The following is a 22,428-nucleotide window of genomic DNA, read 5'->3' on the forward strand; positions in this document are numbered from 1 at the left end:
GTAACCTGAAAAGGACTTGGGCATCATGGTGGAAAAATCAGCTGAACATGAGCTCCCAGTGTGACCAAAAAGACTAATGAAATTCTTCAATGTATAAAAAGGGAAATATTGCGTAGAAGTAGGGACATTATATTACATCTGTATTTGGTACAACAGCTGTGTCCAGTTCTGGTGTCCACAATACAAGAAAGACGTTGATAAATTGGAGAGGGTTCAGAGAAGATGACAAGAATGGTTAAATAATTGGAAAACATTCCTTTATAGTGAAAGACTCAAGAATCTCAATCTATTTAGCTTATCAAAGAAAAGGTTAAGGGTTGACTTGACCACAGGCTATATGTACCTATGTGGGGAACCAAAATTGAATAATAGAAGGCTCTTCAATCTAGCAAGCAAGGATATAACAAAATCCAGTGCCTGGAAGTCAAAGCTAGGCAAATTCAAACTAGAAATAATGTGCAGTTTTTAACAGTGAGGGTCACTGACTGTTGAATATCTTGCCAAGTGTTATGGTGGATTCTCCATCACTGGAAGTTTTAAAATCAAGATTGGATGTTTTTCTAAAAGAGATGCTTTAGTTCAAGCAGAAATTAATTCAGAGAAGTCCATTGAGAACATCTAAACTAGGTGGTCCCAATGGTCCCTGATGTCCTTATAGTCTATGAATTGTGTTTAACAAGTTACTTATATCTGTTTTTCCCTTTATTGCTCATTAGAAAGTAGAAGCTCAAGAAAGAGAAGATATTTTGGCTGGCATGGCTGGCAAACCAATAAAGGGTAAAGTTGGTAAACCCAAGATGAAGAAACTTCAGTTAGAAGAGACCATGCCATCCCCATTTGGTAGAAGAATAGTTCCACAGGTTACATCTGCCATGAAAGCTGATGCTAGTAAGAAATTGCTAAAGAAGAAGAAGGCAAGTCAAACTATTTAATTTATCATTTTCATACTAGTTCTGTAGGAAGTGCTACTGCTTTTTACGTTAGCAGTTTGCACAGGAAGAATCCAAGCCACTAGACCAGTGGAACTATAAAGACACTTTTGCTTTTTATTGCACACAGTCTACAAAAAGGACAGCACTAAATTTCTGGTTGCTTTATATTGGCAAGCTTATTGTAATTACTTACTGCTGTTTTTTTCACCACCAAGTCTCAGTATTGGCCTGTTTATTCTTTGGCAAAGACTAATAAATATATTACAGTTTGGTCCTGAAGCACACAGTATTGCTATTTCTTTTCACTACAGATTTATCCACCTCCTTTTTAATTTTTAGGGTGATCTTGATTCTCTAGCAATAAAAATGGAATTTGATGAGGAATTTGGTGTAACCCCGGCAGAGGGTGGTGGCGGCGAGGACTCACTGAATACATCTGTCTCAGTGTCTAAAACTTCTAAAACCAAGAGGGAGAAAAAGGAGCCTGGTAAGTTACTTGCACACTGGTAATTAAACTCATTACATATTATATAAGATTAAGATACACAGCTGGCCAAAGCTACGTACTATATATATTTTTTTATATTATAATATATATATTTTATATTTTTATATATATTCATCCGATGAAGTGAGCTCTAGCTCACGAAAGTTTATGCTCAAATAAATTTGTTAGTCTCTAAGGTGCCACAAGTCCTCCTTTTCTTTGTACTATATTTATGTTCATTATATTATCAACTTTTTTTTGTACCTTTAGTTTGTTAGAGGCTGTAGGAATCTTAAAAATACCGTTTTTGCTTTATACTATATTAGTGTACCAGAAGGGACCATATGCATTTTTAAAAGCATTGCCACAGGAGAAACATACCATAATAATTACCACTATGTAGCTTTATATAATCCTTCTCATGCTAAGGTTATGTCCAAGTGCTTTAGAAAAGCTATACCATAGTTTAGTAGCAAAGTAGCAATGACAGTAGGCGAGGTAGTAAATGCTGTAGGTAGTTGCATAATCATATCCATTCTAACCTCCTGGTTTTAGTAACTAGTAATTGACTAAAAATAGCGCTATTGTGCTGAGTTTTTCCAGGTTTTGTCTCTTTCCAAAGACGATTTAAAAAAAATTGTGCCAGAATGCTTAAGATTTGGGAGTATAGAGTGGAAAAATACATTTATTTAATTATAAAAAAAGAACTTCTTTTTAATAGTCTTTGGGGTTGTTATATTACTGCAGAGGTAGAGGTGAAAGCAGGGAGGCAAGGCTGCACTTAGAACAGCTGTGGGTTTCCAGAGTCTAGACAAGCCCCCTGACTCGCAAGAACAAATGTGCTGCTGTGAGTATTAAAAGGCAGCGTTTGGATATCTGTCATATTCTTGAAGTGGTCCCCAGTACCACTGGCCATAGCTCATACATACAGAGCTACAATGTCATGAAGCAGCTCAGTGTCCAGGCTATGCATGTCTGTTCTCAGAACATATAACTCAGTTGCCAGAACTTGTATCCTGGCACCACAGAATAACCAGTGGATGTCTGTGTCCTGAGCAGCATGTAACCTTCTAGTGATACAAGAAATAGATGAGGAAAGCAAAAAAGAGAAAATAAAAATAGATTGCAAAAAACTAAACAAACAAAAAAGAGGATGCAAAATGAGAAAGTAAAGGACAAAGAGGGAGAGGCGTGTGTATAAGAGAAAGGGCTTCATTCTTCTGTAAAGTTGTATTACCTGGACCTTCAAAGATTGGTAAATGTCCTTTGGGAAGAAAAGGGGAAATGAGAACTTGATACTCCTTTCAGAAAAGCTTTTACAGAAATGTAGGAAGCCAATTTTAGGCATTATAAAGAATAAGAAAAAACACTGTGCCCCTTCCCCTGGCCCCCTTAACACCCTCCCTCCCCTACCCCATTCTAAGTATTTCATTTTATTTTAGGTACCAGGGTGAGAAGAACACCATCTTCCACAAAATCCACTGCAAAAAAAGTGAAGAAACGAAACCCTTGGTCAGATGATGAATCCAAGTCTGAAAGTGATTTAGAAGAAAATGAACCTGTGATTATTCCAAGGGACTCTTTGCTTAGAAGAGCTGCAGGTACTCCCAGTTTTTTATAAAAGAAGCACTGTGTATTATAGAATGACTGACTGTAGGTGAACTACTGTATGAACAGAATATGCAAACTTAAGTCTTAAATATGCCTCTCAGAATATCTTTAATCCTGATCTTTCCTTACTTTGAATAGGGGACTTGATAACCTGCATATAGCTTGTGTTGTCAATTCTGCTCTAAAATACTGCTAAAATTCTGCTTAAAACACTAAGCTTTATATTAAAGAAGGAGATACATTCAGTTATTTATGTTCCCTCATAAGAGGTAGGTTTCACATCCTTCCTTAAGAGATGAATGTTTCTTGGAATTAACTCTTTATAATAGTAGGTTTTGCAGTGTGGACTGGCAGCTGCTAGAACTCCATACTTCCTAGTTAACAGGAAAAAAAAAGACTCATGAAACAGGTAAATGGAAACAAGATTCAGCTATTACAAAGCAGTTACATTATATATTTTTAACTAGGTAACAGAGGCAGACTACTATAAAACTACCAAAAGAAAAACCACAATCTGTTCTAAAATATTTAGTTCCTGCTATATGAACATACTACAGTCTGAGGTAGACAGCATCTGAGAAATGTATCCTGAAAATTGTTCATAAATTTAGGGATTTGGGAACAGTTTGCTCAAGCTTTAAAATAATAAAGAATGGAGATGGGTTCAGTCATTTATGTTCCCTCTTAAGAGATAGATTTCACATCCTTCCTTAAGAGATGAATGTAGATGGCATTGATTAGTGTCTAAAGAACACTGCCATCTGACAATGGCTAGGCATTGGCAATCTGTGATTTCTGCTTTTTATGCAAAATTTGTTAATTTTATTACCTTGTCCTTTCAACCCCCAAATCACCATTTGTTTGCTTTTTCTACCTGTTGCATCTTGTCATAAACATAGATTGCATTTTATTATTTGTTTGTGAAGTGGCTAGCACATTGGGACATCGATAGAAGGCTCTTCAATCTAGCAAGCAAAGATATAACAAAATCCAAAATTCTGCAGAAAAGGACCTGGGGATTACAGTGGATGAGAAGCTGGATATGAGTCAACAGTGTGCCCTTGTTGCCAAGAAGGCTAACAGCATATTGGGCCGCATTAGTAGGAGCACTGCCAGCAGATCAAGGGAAATGATTATTCCCCTCTATTCGGCACCGGTGAGGCCAGTTTTGGGGCCCCCACTACGGAAAGGATGTGGACAAACTGGAGAGAGTCCAGTGGAGGGCAAAAATTATTAGGAGGCTGGGGCACATGACTTACGAGGAGAGACTGAGGAACTGGGCTTATTTAGTTTTCAGAAGAGAAGAGTGAGGGGGGATTTGATAGCAGCCTTCAACTACCTGAAGGGGGGTTCCAAAGAGGATGGAGCTAGGCTGTTTTCAGTGGTGACAGATGACAGAACAAGGAGCAATGGTCTCAATTTGCAGTGGGGGAGGTCTAGGCTGGATATTAGGAAAAACTATTTCACTAGGAAGCTGGTGAAACACTGGAATGGGTTACTTAGGGAGGTGGTGGAATCTCTATCCTTGGAGGTTTTTAAGGCCTTGCTTGACAAAGCCCTGGCTGGGATGATTTAGTTGGGGTTGGTCCTGCTTTGAGCAGGGGGTTGCACTGTATGACCTCCTGAGGTCTCTTCCAACCCTAATCTATGATTCTATATGCTACAATAATAAAAATAATAACTACATTGAAATGCTTTCCGTTTTTCTTAGCTGAAAGACCCAAGTATACTTTTGATTTCTCAGAAGAGGAAGATGATGCTGATGACGATGATGCCAACAATAATAATGATTTAGATGAACTGAAAGTAAAAGCATCTCCGGTCATAAATGACCGAGAGGATGAGTTTGTTCCATCAGACAGTTTAGATAAAGATGAATATGACTTCTCTCCAGTCAAATCAAAACCTTCACCAGAGTAAGTACAGTAACCAAATAGTTTCTTTAATATTATTTTTTAATTTAAGATAACTCTTTAGTGATTTTGGTCCATCTCAAATCAGAAACATGGAGATCATTTTGGGGACAATTGGGCAATGGATTAACAAGTTAATAATATGCATACACAAAATGATGGTATTAAAGGCCAAATTATACCTGCTGGGGAGGGGTGGAGGTGCATTTCACTTGTGTGTGTCAATGAAGCATAATGTGTTCTAGGAATACTTCCTGACCCCCTCCTTCCCGGAGTTTGGAGACTGGGGAAGGATAGCCTCATACAGACATGCCAGCTTTGGAACCTAGATTTAGCTTAACCTTATCCTCATCCTCCCCCATATTTCCTAAACGGCATCTGCAGCCTCCTTAGGAGTGCCTCCTGTACGGGTAGATTGGAGGGAAGGGATTCTCAGCATATTCTCACCTTTCCAGTGCACCTATGTGGAAGCAAGCATAGTGTGGCCCAAGTAGTACTATAGTTTTGAAGGTGCTGCTTGCCAAATGGCATTGCTAAGTTTCTCTGCTTCTCACCATGCCCCCTGCCTCAGTTTTAGTATACAAAATAGGTTGACAAAAACAGCAAAACTGAAAATTTCCAATAATGTCAAATGGTCAAAACATTTGGCTGAGAAATAGTTATATAGTGGTAAATTTTTGCAAAGAGGTGGCAAAAGTGCTATATATTTTACAATACTAGTTTAATCTCTGAAGTGTTTAGTACAGTGCCTGTACAGTACAATGTATATAGCACAATGCATATACAGTTTCTTTTTTTCATTTTTTTTAAAGTAGAAAAACATCTCACGACAAGAAGAATCAAGATTTTGGAAACCTGTTCTCATTTCCATCTTATTCTCAGAAGACAGATGATGGTATGTTTACTCAGTTAACACTATAGAGAGAGACACACACACACACACACACTCAGTACAGACTTTGTAGGTTATTTGGTCAAATCAGAAAAATCTCTGTAAATCTGGAAAGAATAATGCTAGAAAAACAAAGCATATGCCAAAAGTTTTGTAGTTGTCAGATTATCACAGATAAGAAGAATTTGCAATGTCCTTATTGACTCCCTAGAATGTCAGGTGTACTTTCTTCATAGCCTTAACTTTAACTGGAATCAAATACATTTTATATCTAGTAGAATTAAATCATGCAGTCAATGTATATGCTTACATCATGTCCTGAACTCTTTTTTCATTTGTTTGTTTGTTTGTTTGCTTTTAGATGCAACAAAATTAGACAGTGATGAAGAGGATTCTGCTCCAGTTTTCTCATCTTCATTTACCCTGAAACAAACAGAAAAAACTCAAAGTAAAACAGTAGCGGCTAAAAAAGGTAATTAGCTGTATTTGTAGTAAATCAACCTATTTACTGAAAGAGTAGCTCTTCTAAATAACATTACTTCTACAGATCCCCATAGTGGGAGTTCCTTTCCTTGGGACCCAGTAGTGTGGAACAAAGGGTACAAACCCCTTCCAGCTTCTTAATTATATTAGTCTGTCTCTCTTCACTGGCCACTGTGATCACAGATCCTAATTCTTTCCATATCTGAGATTAGTATTAAAATTTAGATTGGTGTTCATGAACTATTTTTTTTGGCCATTAGAGGCTCCATGACCTGAGTGAAACTCTAGGTCCATATCGGACAGCTCCAGGAGGCACTTTTAAACTGAAGTAGTCACTCCAAGGTGCTCATGCTTTGAAGTTTTCTCCAGTGGGTTGAGCAAACAACTAATCTAAAGGCTCAGAGCACTTCTTGGATCTCTTACGGCTGTTCTTAAGAGAAATAAAAGATAACATGAGCGCTGAGGAGAAATCACCACGATTCTCTGAATCTGGTAGGGAATTGGAGATTAAGGTCAATTTCACTTAGCATAGTTGTCTTTCTTGGATACTAGGAATCCTGAGGATAAGAGGCCCTCCTTGAAGCTTTGGGGGTCCCCTATTTGCTTCAGTGGGAATGACAGAATTGGTCTCGCTCACAGGGAAGGCCTTTGCATGTGCTGCAGAGAGAATTAGAATGGGTGAATTGTCCCCATGTAAGTGTATCGTTCATTGGCTGAATCTGGTCCCGCAGTGATGTTCGGATTTTTTTTAGACCTGTTAGCCAGCGCCAAGACTCATCAGGAGGTTCAACTCTATCAGTCATGGTTCTGAAGGGAAAGTGAGGCACAAAGCTACTGATCTTTCTGGGCAACCCTCTGATCGTGGTGCTTGTGTAAATGCTTCCCATTTTCATTTTGATCTGTCTTTCCATGGGCTATTTCTTCTCCTGGGCAAATCCTTCCTTATGGGTTCCATCTCGTGGCGTACTGGCCTGTGGACTGCTAGCGCAGTGAGAGAGGATCCCTCTTTTAAGGATAAGAGACTTATGTCCCACTCTAACAAAGCAATTATAAATGCATACTTAAGTGCTTTGCTAGCTCTTAGTGAACGATGAGATACTTGTTTTTCTTACGACACACCTTAACTTAAAATGGTGAAAAATATGGTTCTCCTCCACATGGTGTTCAAACTAGTTGGCCCTTACCTTTAAGTCACTGCACAACTCTGCCCCTCCATATCTTTCTGCCCTTGTCTCTTTCATGTTTCCCTTCCCCTCTCCTGCACCCAGCTCATCTACTCCTTCATGGCACCGGCCTCTGTATCCTGCCTCCTCTGTTTCACCCCCAGTAGTTTTGTAGGCTTTCTTTCCTGCTACCCCTCCTTTTTCATAACTATTATTAATTTATTATGTAAGTCTAAAACCATAAAACTGAACATTGAAAGAAAAATGTTTACTCAAATAGAACATTTTTCCATTTTGAGGTTAACATTCTCAGCTGTCATAAATGTGAAAAAGAAATATGCACACTTGAAGTCTCTCTATGTGGATGCAGACAATTTAACTTTTTTCAAAACTGAAGTGATGCATTGTTTTTAAAAACAAATACCCATTTTTAGACTTTAAAACAAAGCTGTGTTTGAGTTATTTGCGCACAAAACACAAGAGTCTTAAATAAAACATTTCAGTTTTTGCGCTCCAACCTCATTGATGCAGTTAATTCCGTAAACGACAAATATTGACCTCCAGCTAATGCAACAGAGAGAAAGCTTCAGCCTGAGTATAAGGGGCATAATTTTCCCAAGTACAGAAAACTCTTCTCTCATACTCATTTGCTACATCAGAGGTAGTTAATAGGCAGACCATGGGCCAAATCCGAACCGCCAGATGCTTTTGAATGGACTGTGACATCTTTTTATTTACTTATCATCAGTATTGTTATTGTTTTTGTATTATTTTCTCTGGAGTCTGGACCTTGACAATACCTTGACCAAGAAATCTGGACCTTGCCAAAAAACAATTAATTACCCCATGCTACATGATAATTATACTATAATCAGAGTGCCTAGTATCTTCTTATTTAACTATAAGATTTATTAACCTAATATGTGAATTCAGCATCTTTAGTATCTCTGATTTTGTGAACAGCAAAACCAGCTTCAGACATACCGTCTAAACCTAAAAGATCTCCCAAGCGGAAGAAGATGGAAATTATAAACTCTGATTCAGATTCAGAATTTGGCATTCCAAAGAAGACTGCACCACCCAAAGGTAAGGATTTTGGTGCACTGCATTGTTAGGATTAGTATATTATTTCACTATAGATACATATCTGTAGAATTTTACTACATTATATCTTACTAATGTTACCCCATCACCACTAAAGCTTACACTTCCAAGCATGTTGTATTAAGTGAATTGTCTGATTTTCTCAGCTTCTCTGTATAACACAGGATCAAATTGAGTTTTGTGAATGAAAAAACAGCACTGTTCCTAAAACTAGAACTGAGTGTCATGAAAACCGTTCATTTCCTAATATGAACTAGTCAGCCATGAGATCATAGAATATCAGGGTTGGAAGGGACCTCAAGAGGTCATCTAGTCCAACCCCCTGCTCAAAGCAGGACCAATCCCCAACTAAATCATCCCAGCCAGGACTTTGTCAAGCCTGACCTTAAAAACTTCTGAGGAAGGAGATTCCACCACCTCCCTAGGTAACGCATTCCAGTGTTTCACCACCTTCCTAGTGAAAAAGTTTTTCCTAATATCCAACCTAAACCTCCCCCCCTGCAACTTGAGACCATTGCTCCTCGTTCCGTCAACTGCTACCACTGAGAACAGTCAAGATCCATCCTCTTTGGAACCCCCTTTCAGGTAGTTGAAGGCTGCTATCAAATCCCCCCTCATTCTTCTCTTCTCAGACTAAACAATCCCAGTTCCCTCAGCCTCTCCTCATAAGTCATGTGTTCCAGTCCCCTAATCATTTTTGTTACCCTCCGCTGGACGTTTTCCAGTTTTTCCACATCCTTCTTGTAGTGGGGGGCCCAAAACTGGACACAGTACTCCAGGTGAGGCCTCACCAATGTCTAATAGATCACGTCCCTCAATCTGCTGGCAGTGCCCCTACTTATACATCCCAAAATGCCATTGGCCTTCTTGGCAACAAGGGCACACTGTTGACTCATATCCAGCTTCTCGTCCACTGTAACCCCTAGGTCCTTTTCTGCAGAACTGCTGCCTAGCCATTCGATCCCTCGTCTGTAGTGGTGCATGGGATTCTTCTGTCCTAAGTGCAGGACTCTGCACTTGTCCTTATTGAACCTCATCAGATTTCTTTTGGCCCAATCCTCTAATTTGTCTAGGTCCCTTTGTATCCTATTCCTACCCTCCAGCATATCTACCACTCCTCCCAGTTTAGTGTCATCTGCAAACTTGCTGAAGGTGTAATCCACGCCATCGTCTAGATCATTAATGAAGATATTGAACAAAACCGGCCCTAGGACCAACCCTTGGGGCACTCCACTTGATACCGGCTGCCAACTAGAGATGGAGCCATTGTTCACTACCCGTTGAGCCCGACAATCTAACCAGTTTTCTCTTGACCTTATCTTCCATTCATCCAGTCCATACTTTAACTTGCTGGCAAGAATACCATGGGAGACCATATCCAAAGCTTTGCTAAAGTCAAGGAATAACATGTCCACTGCTTTCCCCTCATCCACAGAGCCAGTTATCTCGTCATAGAAGGCAATTAGATTAGTCAAGCATGACTTGCCCTTGGTGAATCCATGCTGACTGTTCCTGATAACTTTCCTTTCCTCTAAGTGCCTCAGAATTGATTCCTTGAGGACCTGCTCTGAGATTTTTCCAGGGACTGAGGTGAGGCTGACTGGCCTGTAGTTCCCCCGGATCCTCCTCCTTCCCTTTTTAAAAGATGGGCACTATATTAGTCTTTTTCCAGTCGTCCAGGACCTCCCCCGACACCATGAGTTTTCAAAGATAATAGCTAATGGCTCTGCAATCACATCCACCAACTCCTTTAGCACTCTCAAATGCAGCGCATCCGGCCCCATGGACTTGTGCTCGTCCGGCTTTTCTAAATAGTCCCGAACCACTTCTTTCTCCACAGAGGGCTGGTCACCTTCTCCCCATGCTGTGTTGCCCAGTGCAGTAGTCTGGGAGCTGACCTTGTTCGTGAAGACAGAGGCAAAAAAAGCATTGAGTACATTAGCTTTTTCCACATCTTCTGTCACTAGGTTGCCTCCCTAATTCAGTAAGGGGCCCACACTTTCCTTGACTTTTTTCTTGTTGCTAACATACCTGAAGAAACCCTTCTTGTTACTCTTAACATCTCTTGCTAGCTGCAACTCCAGGTGTGATTTGGCCTTCCTGATTTCACTCCTGCATGCCCAAGCAATATTTTTATACTCTTCCCTGGTCATTTGTCCAATCTTCCACTTCTTGTAAGCTTCTTTTTTGTGTTCAAGATCAGCAAGGATTTCACTGTTAAGCCAAGCTGGTCGCCTGCCATATTTACTATTCTTTCTACACATCGGGATGGTTTGTCCCTGTAACCTCAATAAGGATTCTTTAAAATACAGCCAGCTCTCCTGGACTCCTTTCCCCCTCATGTTATTCTCCCAGGGGATCCTGCCCATCAGTTCCTTGAGGGAGTCAAAGTCTGCTTTTCTGAAGTCCAGGGTCTGTATTCTGCTGCTCTCCTTTCTCCCTTGTGTCAGGATCCTGAACTCGACCATCTCATGGTCACTGCCTCCCAGGTTCCCATCCACTTTTGCTTCCCCTACTAATTCTTCCCAGTTTGTGAGCAGCAGGTCAAGAAGAGCTCTGCCCTAGTTGGTTCCTCCAGCACTTGCACCAGGAGATGTTTCCCATTGGTACAGCATTACACATTGACTTGGTATCTCCCACAATAGCCAATGTTGTAAAACTGCTAAGTGAACTGTACTTTATGGAAATTCATTTAATGGCACAAAACCTCTTTCTTCATAATTACTCATGTTTCTTATAGGAACCTTTATTCTTCAGATACCATTTTCACTCTTGGGTCTCATGTTCCCAGTAAAAGACAGAGCAAAACTATCCTAGTGTAGGAGGTTTTGGCCCTTTGAATCAGTTCAGTGGGAAACCAGCTTTCATCCCTCACACTATGGCCACAGCTGAATTTTATAGTAGGTCCACTCCCTCACAGTTGAGAGCTCCTAAGTAGATACAACACAGCAGACTGAACAGAATAGCCAGAGACTACATGGAAAGAATGCCTCAGTGATGAGACATCAGGCTAATTCCTCTGAATAGATGATGATGACAGTTGGTCATGGATAGCCTGTAAGGAGAGTGGAGATCTCATTTAACTACCACTGCCTCAGAGATCCAACAGCTGTAGATCTAGTAGAGCACTGCCTTGTCCTGAACTGAGTGCATGAAATGCAAGAGTGAGATTCCTATGACAAGATGATAGTTTCAAAGAAGCAAAATAAAGGTATGAAACAGAAAGTGAGACACATTGGAGTGGCAGAATGGTAGCATTTTACTTACATTTTGCATAGATAGAAGTGAAACTGTAGAATGTTTTAGCCTTTGGATGAAATTAAACTGTTTTAGAAATCTATCTGCTAACATTCAGAACACCAAGAAATTTCACTTTTTTAATATCAGTAAAATTATTTTATTTTTTCTCAACCAGGAAAGGGTAGAGGATCAAAGAAAAGGAAAGCATCTGGTTCTGAAAATGAAGGTGAATACAACCCTGGGAAGAAAACACCCAAGTCAGCCCCAAGCAAGGTCAGTTCAGGGTCTGTTGTTGCATGAAAAGGACAAGGTTTGGCTTCTTGATATCCAGCTGTTATTTTCTGTATCACATGAAGCATTTTTACAATATTTTAAAACGTCTAAATCTGATCATTATTCTGAACTGGGATTTTAGATAGGTCTAGAATCTAGATGTTATAGAAATGTTTGTTTCCAGTGTGAATGTCAGAATTCTGTATTTTTATCGCATCATGGGTTTTTTCTTTTTCTTTCTAAGAAATCCAAGAAAGCCTCCTTTGACCAGGATTCTGATGTAGACATCTTTCAGTCAGACTTTGCTTCTGAACCAGCATCTAAGCCACGGATGGGTCGGGCTAGAAAAGAAGTGAAATATTTTGCAGAGTCTGATGAAGATGATGATTTTACTATGTTTAATTAAGTGCCCAAAGAGCACACAAACATTTTCCAACAAATATCTTGTGTTGTCCTTTTGTCCCTTCTGTCGCAGACTTTTGTACATTTGACTTATTTTATGTGATGATGTAATTGATGGTTTTTATTGTGTGTAGGCATTTTAACATTTTGTTCTTACACCTACAGTTTTATGATCTTTTTTACTCATTGAAATGTCATGTATTTGTCTGACTGGCTCGTAGAAATGTTTTAGTCAGCTGTGCTAAAGCACATATTTTAATTGTCATGGTTGCAAACTGCAGACCTGCTTTTTGAAATGAAGTTTAAACATTAAAAACGGAAAACCTGTCACTCTTGTGTGAAGATTTGGACTACAGGTACTGCGTCTACACAGTTTTAAAATAAATATATTTTATTCTTTGCCAGGAGACTCCATGGAAAAAGGTAAACAGTATATGAACATAGAAAGCATTGTTAAACAATCTCAATGTACAAACAGAGCCAGTGAAAGTACATCACAGACTTGCTAGAATATATATATCAATCAAAAAAATCCACTAGTGCTTTAAATGAAATGTAAGAAACTGACATTTTTTAAATCAGTTAACCCTTCTACCACTGTTTTCACTCTGCTTCATGGTGATTTAACAAGGTCAAGAAGCCAGATTCTCTCCCCCATGTATTTTGGAAGTCCTTGTGGTAGCCCATTGGCATCAGGCATGTTGGGAAAGCCCAACTCCTGGCCCCAGTTTCTTAAGGAAATAAACTAGACTCACCAATTCAAAAGTAGTGAATAAGCCTGTTGGTTATCCCATGAAGTTTCCCTAATGGCTTGTAAACAAAAACATGGTAACACTAAAAAGTGTTTCTGCCTTGGAGGCTAGCACTGAAAAAAATGTGTAGCTATGTCATCAGCCAAGTAATAAACCACCTTTTAAAGTGACATTAACAGTGGAACAATTGACATCTGAATAACTGATCTGGTAGTTACACTGATGCAGATTTTTTGAATACTTTTATGGGGAAGGAGATAGAAACTGAGGGCATCAAAAAGAGCAATGACACGTTTTCATACTAACTAAATCAGAATGTCTTTTTAAATGTTCTTAGCTGGACATGTACAAGTAGTCCATTTTTTATAAACTTGATGTCCTGATCCTTTTAGATATGCAAGACAAAAAAGGAAAGCACCAAACAGCCAGTAGAGCCATACATTTGTATGTACAAAGTCATCAGAAATGTAACCAGAATTTAAAGTTTGAGCTTGGTCTTGTCACCATGCAGTCTTGGTTGTTCAGAAGAGAAAACAGAAGCTTAACTAGTTTCTTGTTGCTGACTGAAATGGCTGATTTAGAGTTTCAAACGTTTTCTAGTTTTAAACAGCAAGGAGTAATATACGGATACATATGAAAACTTCTTGGTCCTTGTTGAGTTTTAATATAATATATATATTAAGTCCAGAAACTAAGCAGAAGTAAAAATGTTTTTCTTGTTTTTTTCATCCCTGTACATAAGGTATTAGGAATGTCTAAAGTAGCTGTAAAATGTCTTATTGCAAAAGTGGAGATTGACTGACACTGCTATTATCCACTGAGCTGGGTGAGATGCTAGGACTGTGCTCTGCTGTATTTCCACTGGAGCTTGGTGTCAGTGGTTCATGTCCCTCAGAGTTCTCCAACATTTCCTGAATAAGAGGTGGCATTGATCCAGGGATTTCCATTTTCAATGTAATGACACGTTCTGCACCTTTAAAAACAGAAAAATCCTTTTGGTTAACAGTAGCGGGGCTGTTCATATTAATATTAAGCATTACTTTTAGAAATCTCAGTTCAAGACAAAGTATTCCCATTGAGATGGGATACAGTGAAACCTTTCATTTTGATTTTTTTCTCTGTTTGATAGTTTAAACTCCTTGCCTGTAATCAATTTATGAAATATTTTGCTTACAAGATTTTGGGGTCAGTGGTTTTGTTTATGTCCTTCAGAGTTGCACAAGGTTCTATAAGCAAAATATTTCATAAATTGTTGTAGCGTAAAAATAGCAGTACTTGAGTGTACACATAAAACAGTCAGAATTATTTGTCACTAAAAAGCAATATTAGATCAATTCCTTTTGAACAGTTTGTGAAGTTTCAGAATAAAAGCTACAAGCTACACTATGGGTAAAGGGACTGACCAGTAACTTTCTTTTTAGTGAAAGAAAACCATTTTCAACTTCTCTTCAGAATCATCCATACTGGTAAAACTTTACAAAATACCAAATTTAATTAAAGGACTGGGAGAGGGTCCTGATTCATAATCAGTTTAGCTCCACTGCATGTACTGGAGCAGCAAAGGATATAAAATATTAGTTAGGGCAGAATTTGCCTTAATGTACAGGGCCTGGTTCCTTTGTGGTTACGCCATTTACTTTTGATTTACAACACTATGAGATCAGAATAAGGCTTCTAATTTTGAAATTTCAGAAAATCTTATTTGTTTAGCAGTAGAGTGCACTCTGATATTTTTGCTGGAGTTGCTTTACACACACTCACTTCCAATATTTCCACTAGTCTGTTCCTAGGGATGTTCTATAGCTGATTACAAAAATAAATAAGAAAACATCACTCCCTGCATACTCTAAGGTTTTGTTTCTAAACCCTTCAACACTACAGCAACCTCTGCAACAGGCTGATAAACAGACACAGGCTTTTTGACATTTTAAATATACGTATGAGAGACTACAAAATGCAGTGCTAGAAATGGTAAACGTGAACAACACAGGTTAAACACGGACTTCTTTCCAACCTGAAGTCATTATATGCCATGAAATAGAAACTATTTTAACATGTCATCATATCCCTCCTAACAAAAGGATTGTACTCCACTAAGCAATAAAATGTAGTTTAAAGTATTTGGAAACTTTATAGGTAATAGCACCAGTTTCCTCTGAACTAATTGTATTTTTATGTAGAAATGGCACTCTAGAATGCATTACAATAAAAAAGGGCTCATATGCTTCAGAGCATGAGCCAGCAATTACTAATGGAATAGGAAGAAACTTACCATCTGTTGTATAAGTTCCATAATTATATACTAATGTTTCTTTATACCTTCCTCTAAAGTATCTAGTATTGGCCACAATCAGACAAGACAATTAACTAAAGAGGCCTCTGTTTTATCCAGTATGACATTTCGTATGTGGAAAGTTCTCCATGCCTGCAGCTTAACAAGGGATTTACTTTCCCTCACTGCTTGTATAACCCCCAAATAAACCTTAGAACTACCCTGAATTCAAGAAACTGATGATAATGCATTGGGTTTAAATAGCTAGCATGGTGGAGATTTTGTCAGCACCTAAGGGAATTAGGCTCCCTGGAAAAATCCCTTTCCTTTTCAGTTACCACAGTAATGCATTTCTGTTGCTCATAGGTATACACAGAGGGTGGGATTCATCAGGGGGACTTAGGCATCAAGTCAAATTCACAGCCCCAAGTTAGGCATTCAGGTGCCCTCTACAATGGAAGGGGAGAGTTAGGTGCCTAAGAATGGGTTTTATAAAAGCCAGCATGCTCCAACTTGCACATGGAGGTTCTCCATCGGATTGGCATTGCAGCGTCTGCCCTGGGTCGTTTACCATGAATATGGAAGCAATGTAATCTCAGCACAACAACCAAGTTCAGAATCTATTTGAGCTGTGTGCTCTCTGTACAGTTGTACGATTGTGAAACATGGACACTATGCCACTCAGACTGGGGAAAGCTGGAGGCTTTCCACATAAAATGTCATCGTTGTACATTGGGTATCAAGTGGAATTATTTAATTTGTAATGCAGCTGTTTACAGTCGCTCTGGTCTACAGACTACTGAGGCCATTGTCCACAGACAGGGTATTCCACTTTTCAGACATATCACGAGAATGCTGTTCTCCGGACGGCTTGTAACATCCAGGATAAAATTCCACCAACCGAGGGATGGAGGCAGACCTCCTATTACATGGATTCATCAAGTCTGTTCCAAAGTTGACCTCTTGGGCTTTCAAGCCCTTGTGGTCATACAGGAACAGACCAAATGATGAACAATCGCTCTGGCCAACTGTTCAGCTAAGGGTTGAAGAAGCAGCAGGATTCTGAGCAGGGAACTGCATAAGCTATCTCATAGGAAAAAGCAGACGGGGCGGGGGGAGCGTATCCTAAGACCTGCCCCTCAAAGGAAGTTAGGCATCTAACTTGAGAGGGAGGTGCCTCCCTCTGGACCACTCAGGAGTCACGACTGAGAACCCTTCCCTGGAGTTCGGTGCCAAAGTCAGATCAGTCCTTTTAAAAAACTGAGCAGGCAGCACTGGATGAGCTGGATCTCTGTGTCTCCTGTTGAAGACGTTCCACTTCTGTGTCAATAATTAAGTATTCATTGGGCCCCAGAGAGAGGTTAGGACTCTCTCCTGGGTCATGGGAGACCCAAGTTCCTGCTACACAGGAACAGGCAGACTGGGAATTTGAACACAGGTATTGCTCTAATCACTGGCATTAATGGTGGTGGGTATTTTATGCAGAACTCAATTCAATAGACATGTTAGCCTCAGTGGGCAAGATGGGACAAATACCTACTTTATGAACCCTACGGGGCCTTAACCAGTAAGCTGCTCAGTCGTGCTAGGACTCAGGCAGCTGGGTGCATGCCCTGTGGGAGAAATTTAGGCCCTAAGGGGACTTTACCAGTGGAAAGTGAGGCACCTACAGGCTTAGGGGGGAGCCGAGCAGGTATTTTGAACATCTGCATTTTGGATATAGGTGCCTGGATGCAATTTGCATGGATAATGTAAGGGGACTGTTGCCCCCTTACTAACATTCAGTGGGGGTGTTTTGGTTGCTAGCTTCCAGTACTAAAAGAGGGAAGCGTTGATGGGAAATCAGGACCCTGAGACTTAGTCCCCAGGAACAATGGAGAAAGGCCAATACTCCAGGTCAGCCTGAATGACAGGGCGAGCAGGCTAATCAGGGAGTCAGGAGGCCAGGGAGGTCCTGTCCTCAGTGTGAGCTGGAATTGCCTGCGTCAGACAGAGTGGGGCTGAGCTAAGGTGAAAGCAGGGGCCCAAGCTGAGCTGGGGAGCAGAGCTGTGCCAGATCCAGAGGGGCCAGAAAAACAGCCCAGGAAGCAGATCAGTGCTGGGAGCAGACTCACAGAAGCAGCCCACAGAGCAGACCTGTGCTGGGAGGAGAGCTGAAGCAACCAAAGCCAGAGGGATCAGAGAAGCAGCCAAGGGAGCTGGAGGCAGAGTGGGGCTGGAGCTGGGGCCGGGCGTCGTGAGCAGCTGGGGAGAGCGAGGGTGGGTCCAGCACAGGGAGATGCCTCAGCCAGGAGGCTCTGCAGGCCAGACTCAGAGGGGGATTGGTAACCCTGACAGGGCAGGGGTAACATTGGGAAGAAGGGCCCTGCCACCTAGAGCCTGAGAGCGTGTGGCCACCACTAGAGCAAGTGTCCAACCCACAGCATCCCTGGAGCACAGCCAGAGTCTGAGAAGGCAGCCTGGAACCTACAAGGAACAGACTGTGAACTGCCCTGACATTCCAGAGACACTGTGATGTTTCCTTTCACCTTTCCCATTTTTCCTTATTCTTTTTAAAATTAATTGTTGGTTAAATAACTTGCATTTGCTTTAAATTGTATGTAATGATCAGTGGGTCAGAGAAGTGCCCAGTGCAGAGAGAGTACCCCGGAGTGGGGACACCTTAGCCCCTGTCTTAGGTGACTGCAGCAGGGTTGGGGGTTGAGAGCCCCCCCAGGAATCCTGGGCCCAGCCTTGTTGGGGTTACGAGGACTTTGCCAGACAGGAGAGTGGAAGGGGAAGGGGATTCCTCAAGGGCAGGGAGGCCACTGGGTAAAGGAAGTGGGAGCAAGGACTCAGATCCTTTTGCTAACCCACTTCACCGGGGTAGTGCAGAAGCCAGGAAAGTTCCCCACAATAGTGGGACTATTCCCCCGCTTACAATAAGAAGAGCTATGGTAAAAAAAAAACAGGAAAGTGGAAATAAGACAAAATTTCCCAGAAGCATGTATGGTAGACTGGGTGACCTTTCCTAAACATTTTTATAGCCTTATGTTGTTACAGGTTAACTTTGTAAATTTAGCCTGATAGAGAGACAATCAACTTTCTGAACTTCACCCTCATGAACAAATGATGAGCTTTATTAAACTATGTATGATATTTAGATCTTTGAGGACCACTTTTGCTTTCTACTCCAGTTCTGGAACTTCCCTCTAGAATGATCTTTTAATTTACATCAAGCCTTAAGGCTAACTTTTCACTTCAGCGTATAAATCTCACGTCACCATATAAATTGAATTCTAACCTCTTAACCTAGATCCCTGTGGTCTTAAAGCTAATGACAACTTAGATTTTAATTGAAAGCAACTATACTAAGATGCTGACTTCTTTTCTGGGATCTGACTGGGAAAAGTTTTGAGGCATGCTGTCAAATACAAATGCAGTCAGTTGTTTTCCTTTTAAATCAGTATAACAGATTCCATTAGTTTACATACAGAAATCTCCTGACAAATCTAGCAGCTGAAGGAAACCTAACATTGCTTTTGATATCTGCAGGGGAGAAGAGAGAGGCTGGAAACTTTCAAGAAAGTAGAATACTGACCATTAAAAACAGGGGACAGGTGATACAATGGATCAGTGCACTAACTATTCAACTGAAGATTCATGGCCTGCCTCTGCTCTCACACTGGTGTAAGTAGGGTGTAACTCCACTGAAGCCAATGCAGTTACACATATGTAAAGCTGACGAGATGAGTATCTGCCTACCTCCAGAAGGAAAACCTACACCTGCTGACTTGCAACAATTGACTTTGTGACATCCTTTTTCAGCAGCTGTTCATACACTCATGTTCAGTGCTGCTGGCCTAGTGCCAATTTCAGATGAACAATGGCATATCCAGGCCAACAGCTACATCCTCACAGTGTGGCAGCAACTCTGGACGAGACATGCTGATGAATTTCAGAAGCTCTAACTTACATCCACCTGTTTGCAACCTTGGACTCAGATCCTAGACTCGAGTGTCACAGAGTGCTCACCACAATGCAGAAATTTGGCTCAGCCCAATCTTCAGAGTTCAACTACAGGGCAGCAATGCAGGTGATCAAACGTGGTGAAGAGAGTGCACAATTAGAAGACTGGAGGGGGACTGCAACATCTTGTCACCCTCGATGCAGCAGTTAGATGGCTGACCACCAAATATCAACCACACGTTGCGTACAAAAGAAGATTAACAAAGGCCAATTCAGAGGTTGATTCTGATGTTAAAATAACTGGTAAGACAGTTCCTGGTGATGCATAATTTCATTCCTAACCCATCTTTGCCCAAAATCTCATTTTCTGTATACACGGCATGGTGCTGTTAAAGCACGGTGCATATCTACAGGGGGGTGCGATACAAACATAGATAAAAAGAATTAAACAAAGATTTCCCAGCAAAGAAAAATAAAAGAGGGTGGGTTTTGTTTTTGCATAAATCCAGTTCTACATGCCAGCTGTCTCCTGACACTGTGATGGTGAAGAGGCCACCGCACACCGTACCTTTCGCACTGATACTGCGAAGATCTGTGATTTTCATTAAGATCTTTGGAAACATGTGAGGCTTGTTGGGTCGTCTCTTTCTGATATAAATTTTCAGTGCTTCCAGCAATGGCTCCTGTAGCTTATCCACTTTTGCTGGTTCTTCAAGGTCCTGGCGGTCTGGAGAGAATAAAAATTTTGCCATTGGTATAAATCTAATGTTTTTCACAACCTTCAAACAACAAGAGGTTCCTCCGTGTTCTTGAATGAAACTCTGTAGGTCTCCCGATTTTTAGTTCATTCCTCTTTCACGCCCACCCCTCTGTGTCTCTTCTTTCGGTCATCATCCTTCTGCCGGAAGAGAACAAGCTGGGAGTCTCCTCCTATCTTACCCATGCTGTTCCTCAGTTACTTGGAGGCATTACAATACGAGCAATGCAAAACCCTTACTACCTTGCTTCCTGTCTCTCCCACCCCAGGGGATGAGCATGATGCTAAATGTAACATTTTGAAATTAATTTTGTTTGTGTTTATTTTTATAATGAGACTCAACTAAGTTAAAAGGCCACATTTGGTTATTGGATCAGGAGTTCCACGAGCAAGTCAATTACCTTTGCCTATCAGCAGATGGCAGCACTAGCCCGAACTACAACAAATGTCATTGGAAACATTCAGGGTTCTGATTTGCCACTCACACTAATGCTGATAGAAAAAGAGGACTTGTGGCACCTTAGAGACTAACCAATTTATTTGTTTATTTATTTATTTATTTAGTCTCTAAGGTGCCACAAGTACTCCTTTTCATTTTGCGAATACAGACTAACACGGCTGTTACTCTGAAACCAATGCTGATGTCTCACATTAAGAAACCCAGTTATTCCGATGGGTTATGCTTAGAAAAATATTTAAATAAAAGTTATATTAAAGGTATACCACTAGTTTAACAATCACACTTCTGTCTCTACATTTTTGGCTAGCTATTGCTGTGGGTAACGCCTAAGAGTATTATAGCTGAAAGAAATTAGAGAGAACAAAGTTGCTTGCTATGCGCATTTGACAGCACCTAAGCGTCTACTTCGAATTTAGGTCAGTTTCTCCTGCTTGTGTCAGAGTTTTGCACAGTAAAAGGTGAAAGAAAAGCATTATTTTAAAAAGAGCAGTAAAATTCAGCAGAGACACTCAGGTGCAGCTGAAACAACTTTCTGAAATTGACTAGAGTTTAACTTGCGAGTGTCTGTTTACATAAGTCATGATCAAACCCAAGAAATCAAGTCAGCACCACTGGTGTATTTGTTGGAGTAAAATCTTGTTCATAACGACAATTTTGGAAAGGCGGATTGAGCCCAGGATCTCTCTGTCTATATATGTGTGGGTGTGTGTACACACACCCACGTGTATGTGCACACACATTTATGGACAGCAGTGGGATAAAAAAATTAAAAATCCCTCTTGTACAAAAGAAATTGTGTGTACATAATACCATATACAGTTTACAATAAAAAAAAAAAAAAGACCCAATGGGATAAATCCTGCATTCCTCTCTGAGGTAAAATTCCCAGTGATCTAGCTGACTGATTTCCATGACAATTTTACTTGTATAAGGAGTACAAACTTTGGCCAAATGAAAAGCCCTGAATGTAACTTGCATATAGAAATTAATATATTACATAGATCTATCTATCTATATATAATAAATATATACTATATTTATTTAAATATCTATTATTTAAATATCTAATTATTATATATTTTAGCAATGTAAATTATTAAGAAAGGCGAGATCCTAATGGATTTGTTTTTAAAGTATCCAAGTTCACGCTGTACAATACCTCCACAAATTAAGCAGATGGCACTAAGTAGGCCTGTTTCTGTGTCATCCATTTCCAAAGGCAGGAGTTGGTTGGCAAATGTGAACACAAGGTCAGTTAGTGGACCAAATCCAGCATTGTGCATCTGAGTTCGGTTTAGGGTAAGGCCATCTGAAAATGTCATAGTGTCTTGCTCTGGTGTGTATCTTGTGCAAATTCTAAGGATCTGTGGGAGGAGGGAAAAAGAATGAAATTTGGTATGTTCATCCGAGAAAAGATTTGTCATGAAGAGTCCAGACAGCTTTTGTGACACAGCAAACTACTCCTGAGGCCACAGTACACAGAGCCCAAAATATTGATTACATAAAGTTGAGATTTATGCTATTGCTGCCAGAATTCATTATTACAAAGTGCATGGAGACAAACTGAAAATGCTCAGTCTTCTCTCTGCTAAATGTTTAAAAAGTTGGCCATTTTCTAGGCCAGTCAACTTCTCCCATGAACTCCCATTTAGCCAAAATGATCACAAGACTTCTGTTCCCCAGGTTTGTGTAAGTCGTGAACATTATCCTGATAGATACACAACAAGCCGCTAGTACCC

General features: G+C 40.3%; 2 protein-coding genes across 7 annotated transcripts in view; one reads left to right on the plus strand and one right to left on the minus strand.

Annotated features, from left to right (window-relative positions):
- Nucleotides 1-12,830, plus strand: part of TOP2B (DNA topoisomerase II beta) — a 127,432-nt gene extending 114,602 nt beyond the window's left edge. For 3 of the 4 annotated variants that reach the window (XM_077811257.1, XM_077811259.1, XM_077811260.1), the window contains 9 exons: nucleotides 717-914; nucleotides 1,272-1,419; nucleotides 2,862-3,020; nucleotides 4,742-4,946; nucleotides 5,756-5,838; nucleotides 6,197-6,307; nucleotides 8,445-8,567; nucleotides 12,001-12,098; nucleotides 12,343-12,830. In XM_077811257.1, the coding sequence (XP_077667383.1) occupies nucleotides 717-914; nucleotides 1,272-1,419; nucleotides 2,862-3,020; nucleotides 4,742-4,946; nucleotides 5,756-5,838; nucleotides 6,197-6,307; nucleotides 8,445-8,567; nucleotides 12,001-12,098; nucleotides 12,343-12,504 (1,287 nt within the window). In that variant the 3' untranslated portion in view covers nucleotides 12,505-12,830. The remainder of the gene's footprint in view (nucleotides 1-716; nucleotides 915-1,271; nucleotides 1,420-2,861; nucleotides 3,021-4,741; nucleotides 4,947-5,755; nucleotides 5,839-6,196; nucleotides 6,308-8,444; nucleotides 8,568-12,000; nucleotides 12,099-12,342) is intronic. The other variant, XM_077811258.1, reaches the window with a different exon arrangement.
- A 1,198-nt stretch (nucleotides 12,831-14,028) lies between these two features.
- RARB (retinoic acid receptor beta) overlaps nucleotides 14,029-22,428 on the minus strand; it is a 307,841-nt gene continuing 299,441 nt past the window's right edge. For 2 of the 3 annotated variants that reach the window (XM_077811262.1, XM_077811263.1), the window contains exons 6-8: nucleotides 21,849-22,053; nucleotides 20,041-20,199; nucleotides 14,029-14,225 (exon numbers count right to left, since the gene is read on the minus strand). In XM_077811262.1, the coding sequence (XP_077667388.1) occupies nucleotides 14,029-14,225; nucleotides 20,041-20,199; nucleotides 21,849-22,053 (561 nt within the window). The remainder of the gene's footprint in view (nucleotides 14,226-20,040; nucleotides 20,200-21,848; nucleotides 22,054-22,428) is intronic. The other variant, XM_077811264.1, reaches the window with a different exon arrangement.

Source organism: Eretmochelys imbricata, chromosome 2 (genome assembly GCF_965152235.1).
Source record: "Eretmochelys imbricata isolate rEreImb1 chromosome 2, rEreImb1.hap1, whole genome shotgun sequence".
Lineage (NCBI taxonomy): Eukaryota > Metazoa > Chordata > Testudines > Cheloniidae > Eretmochelys > Eretmochelys imbricata.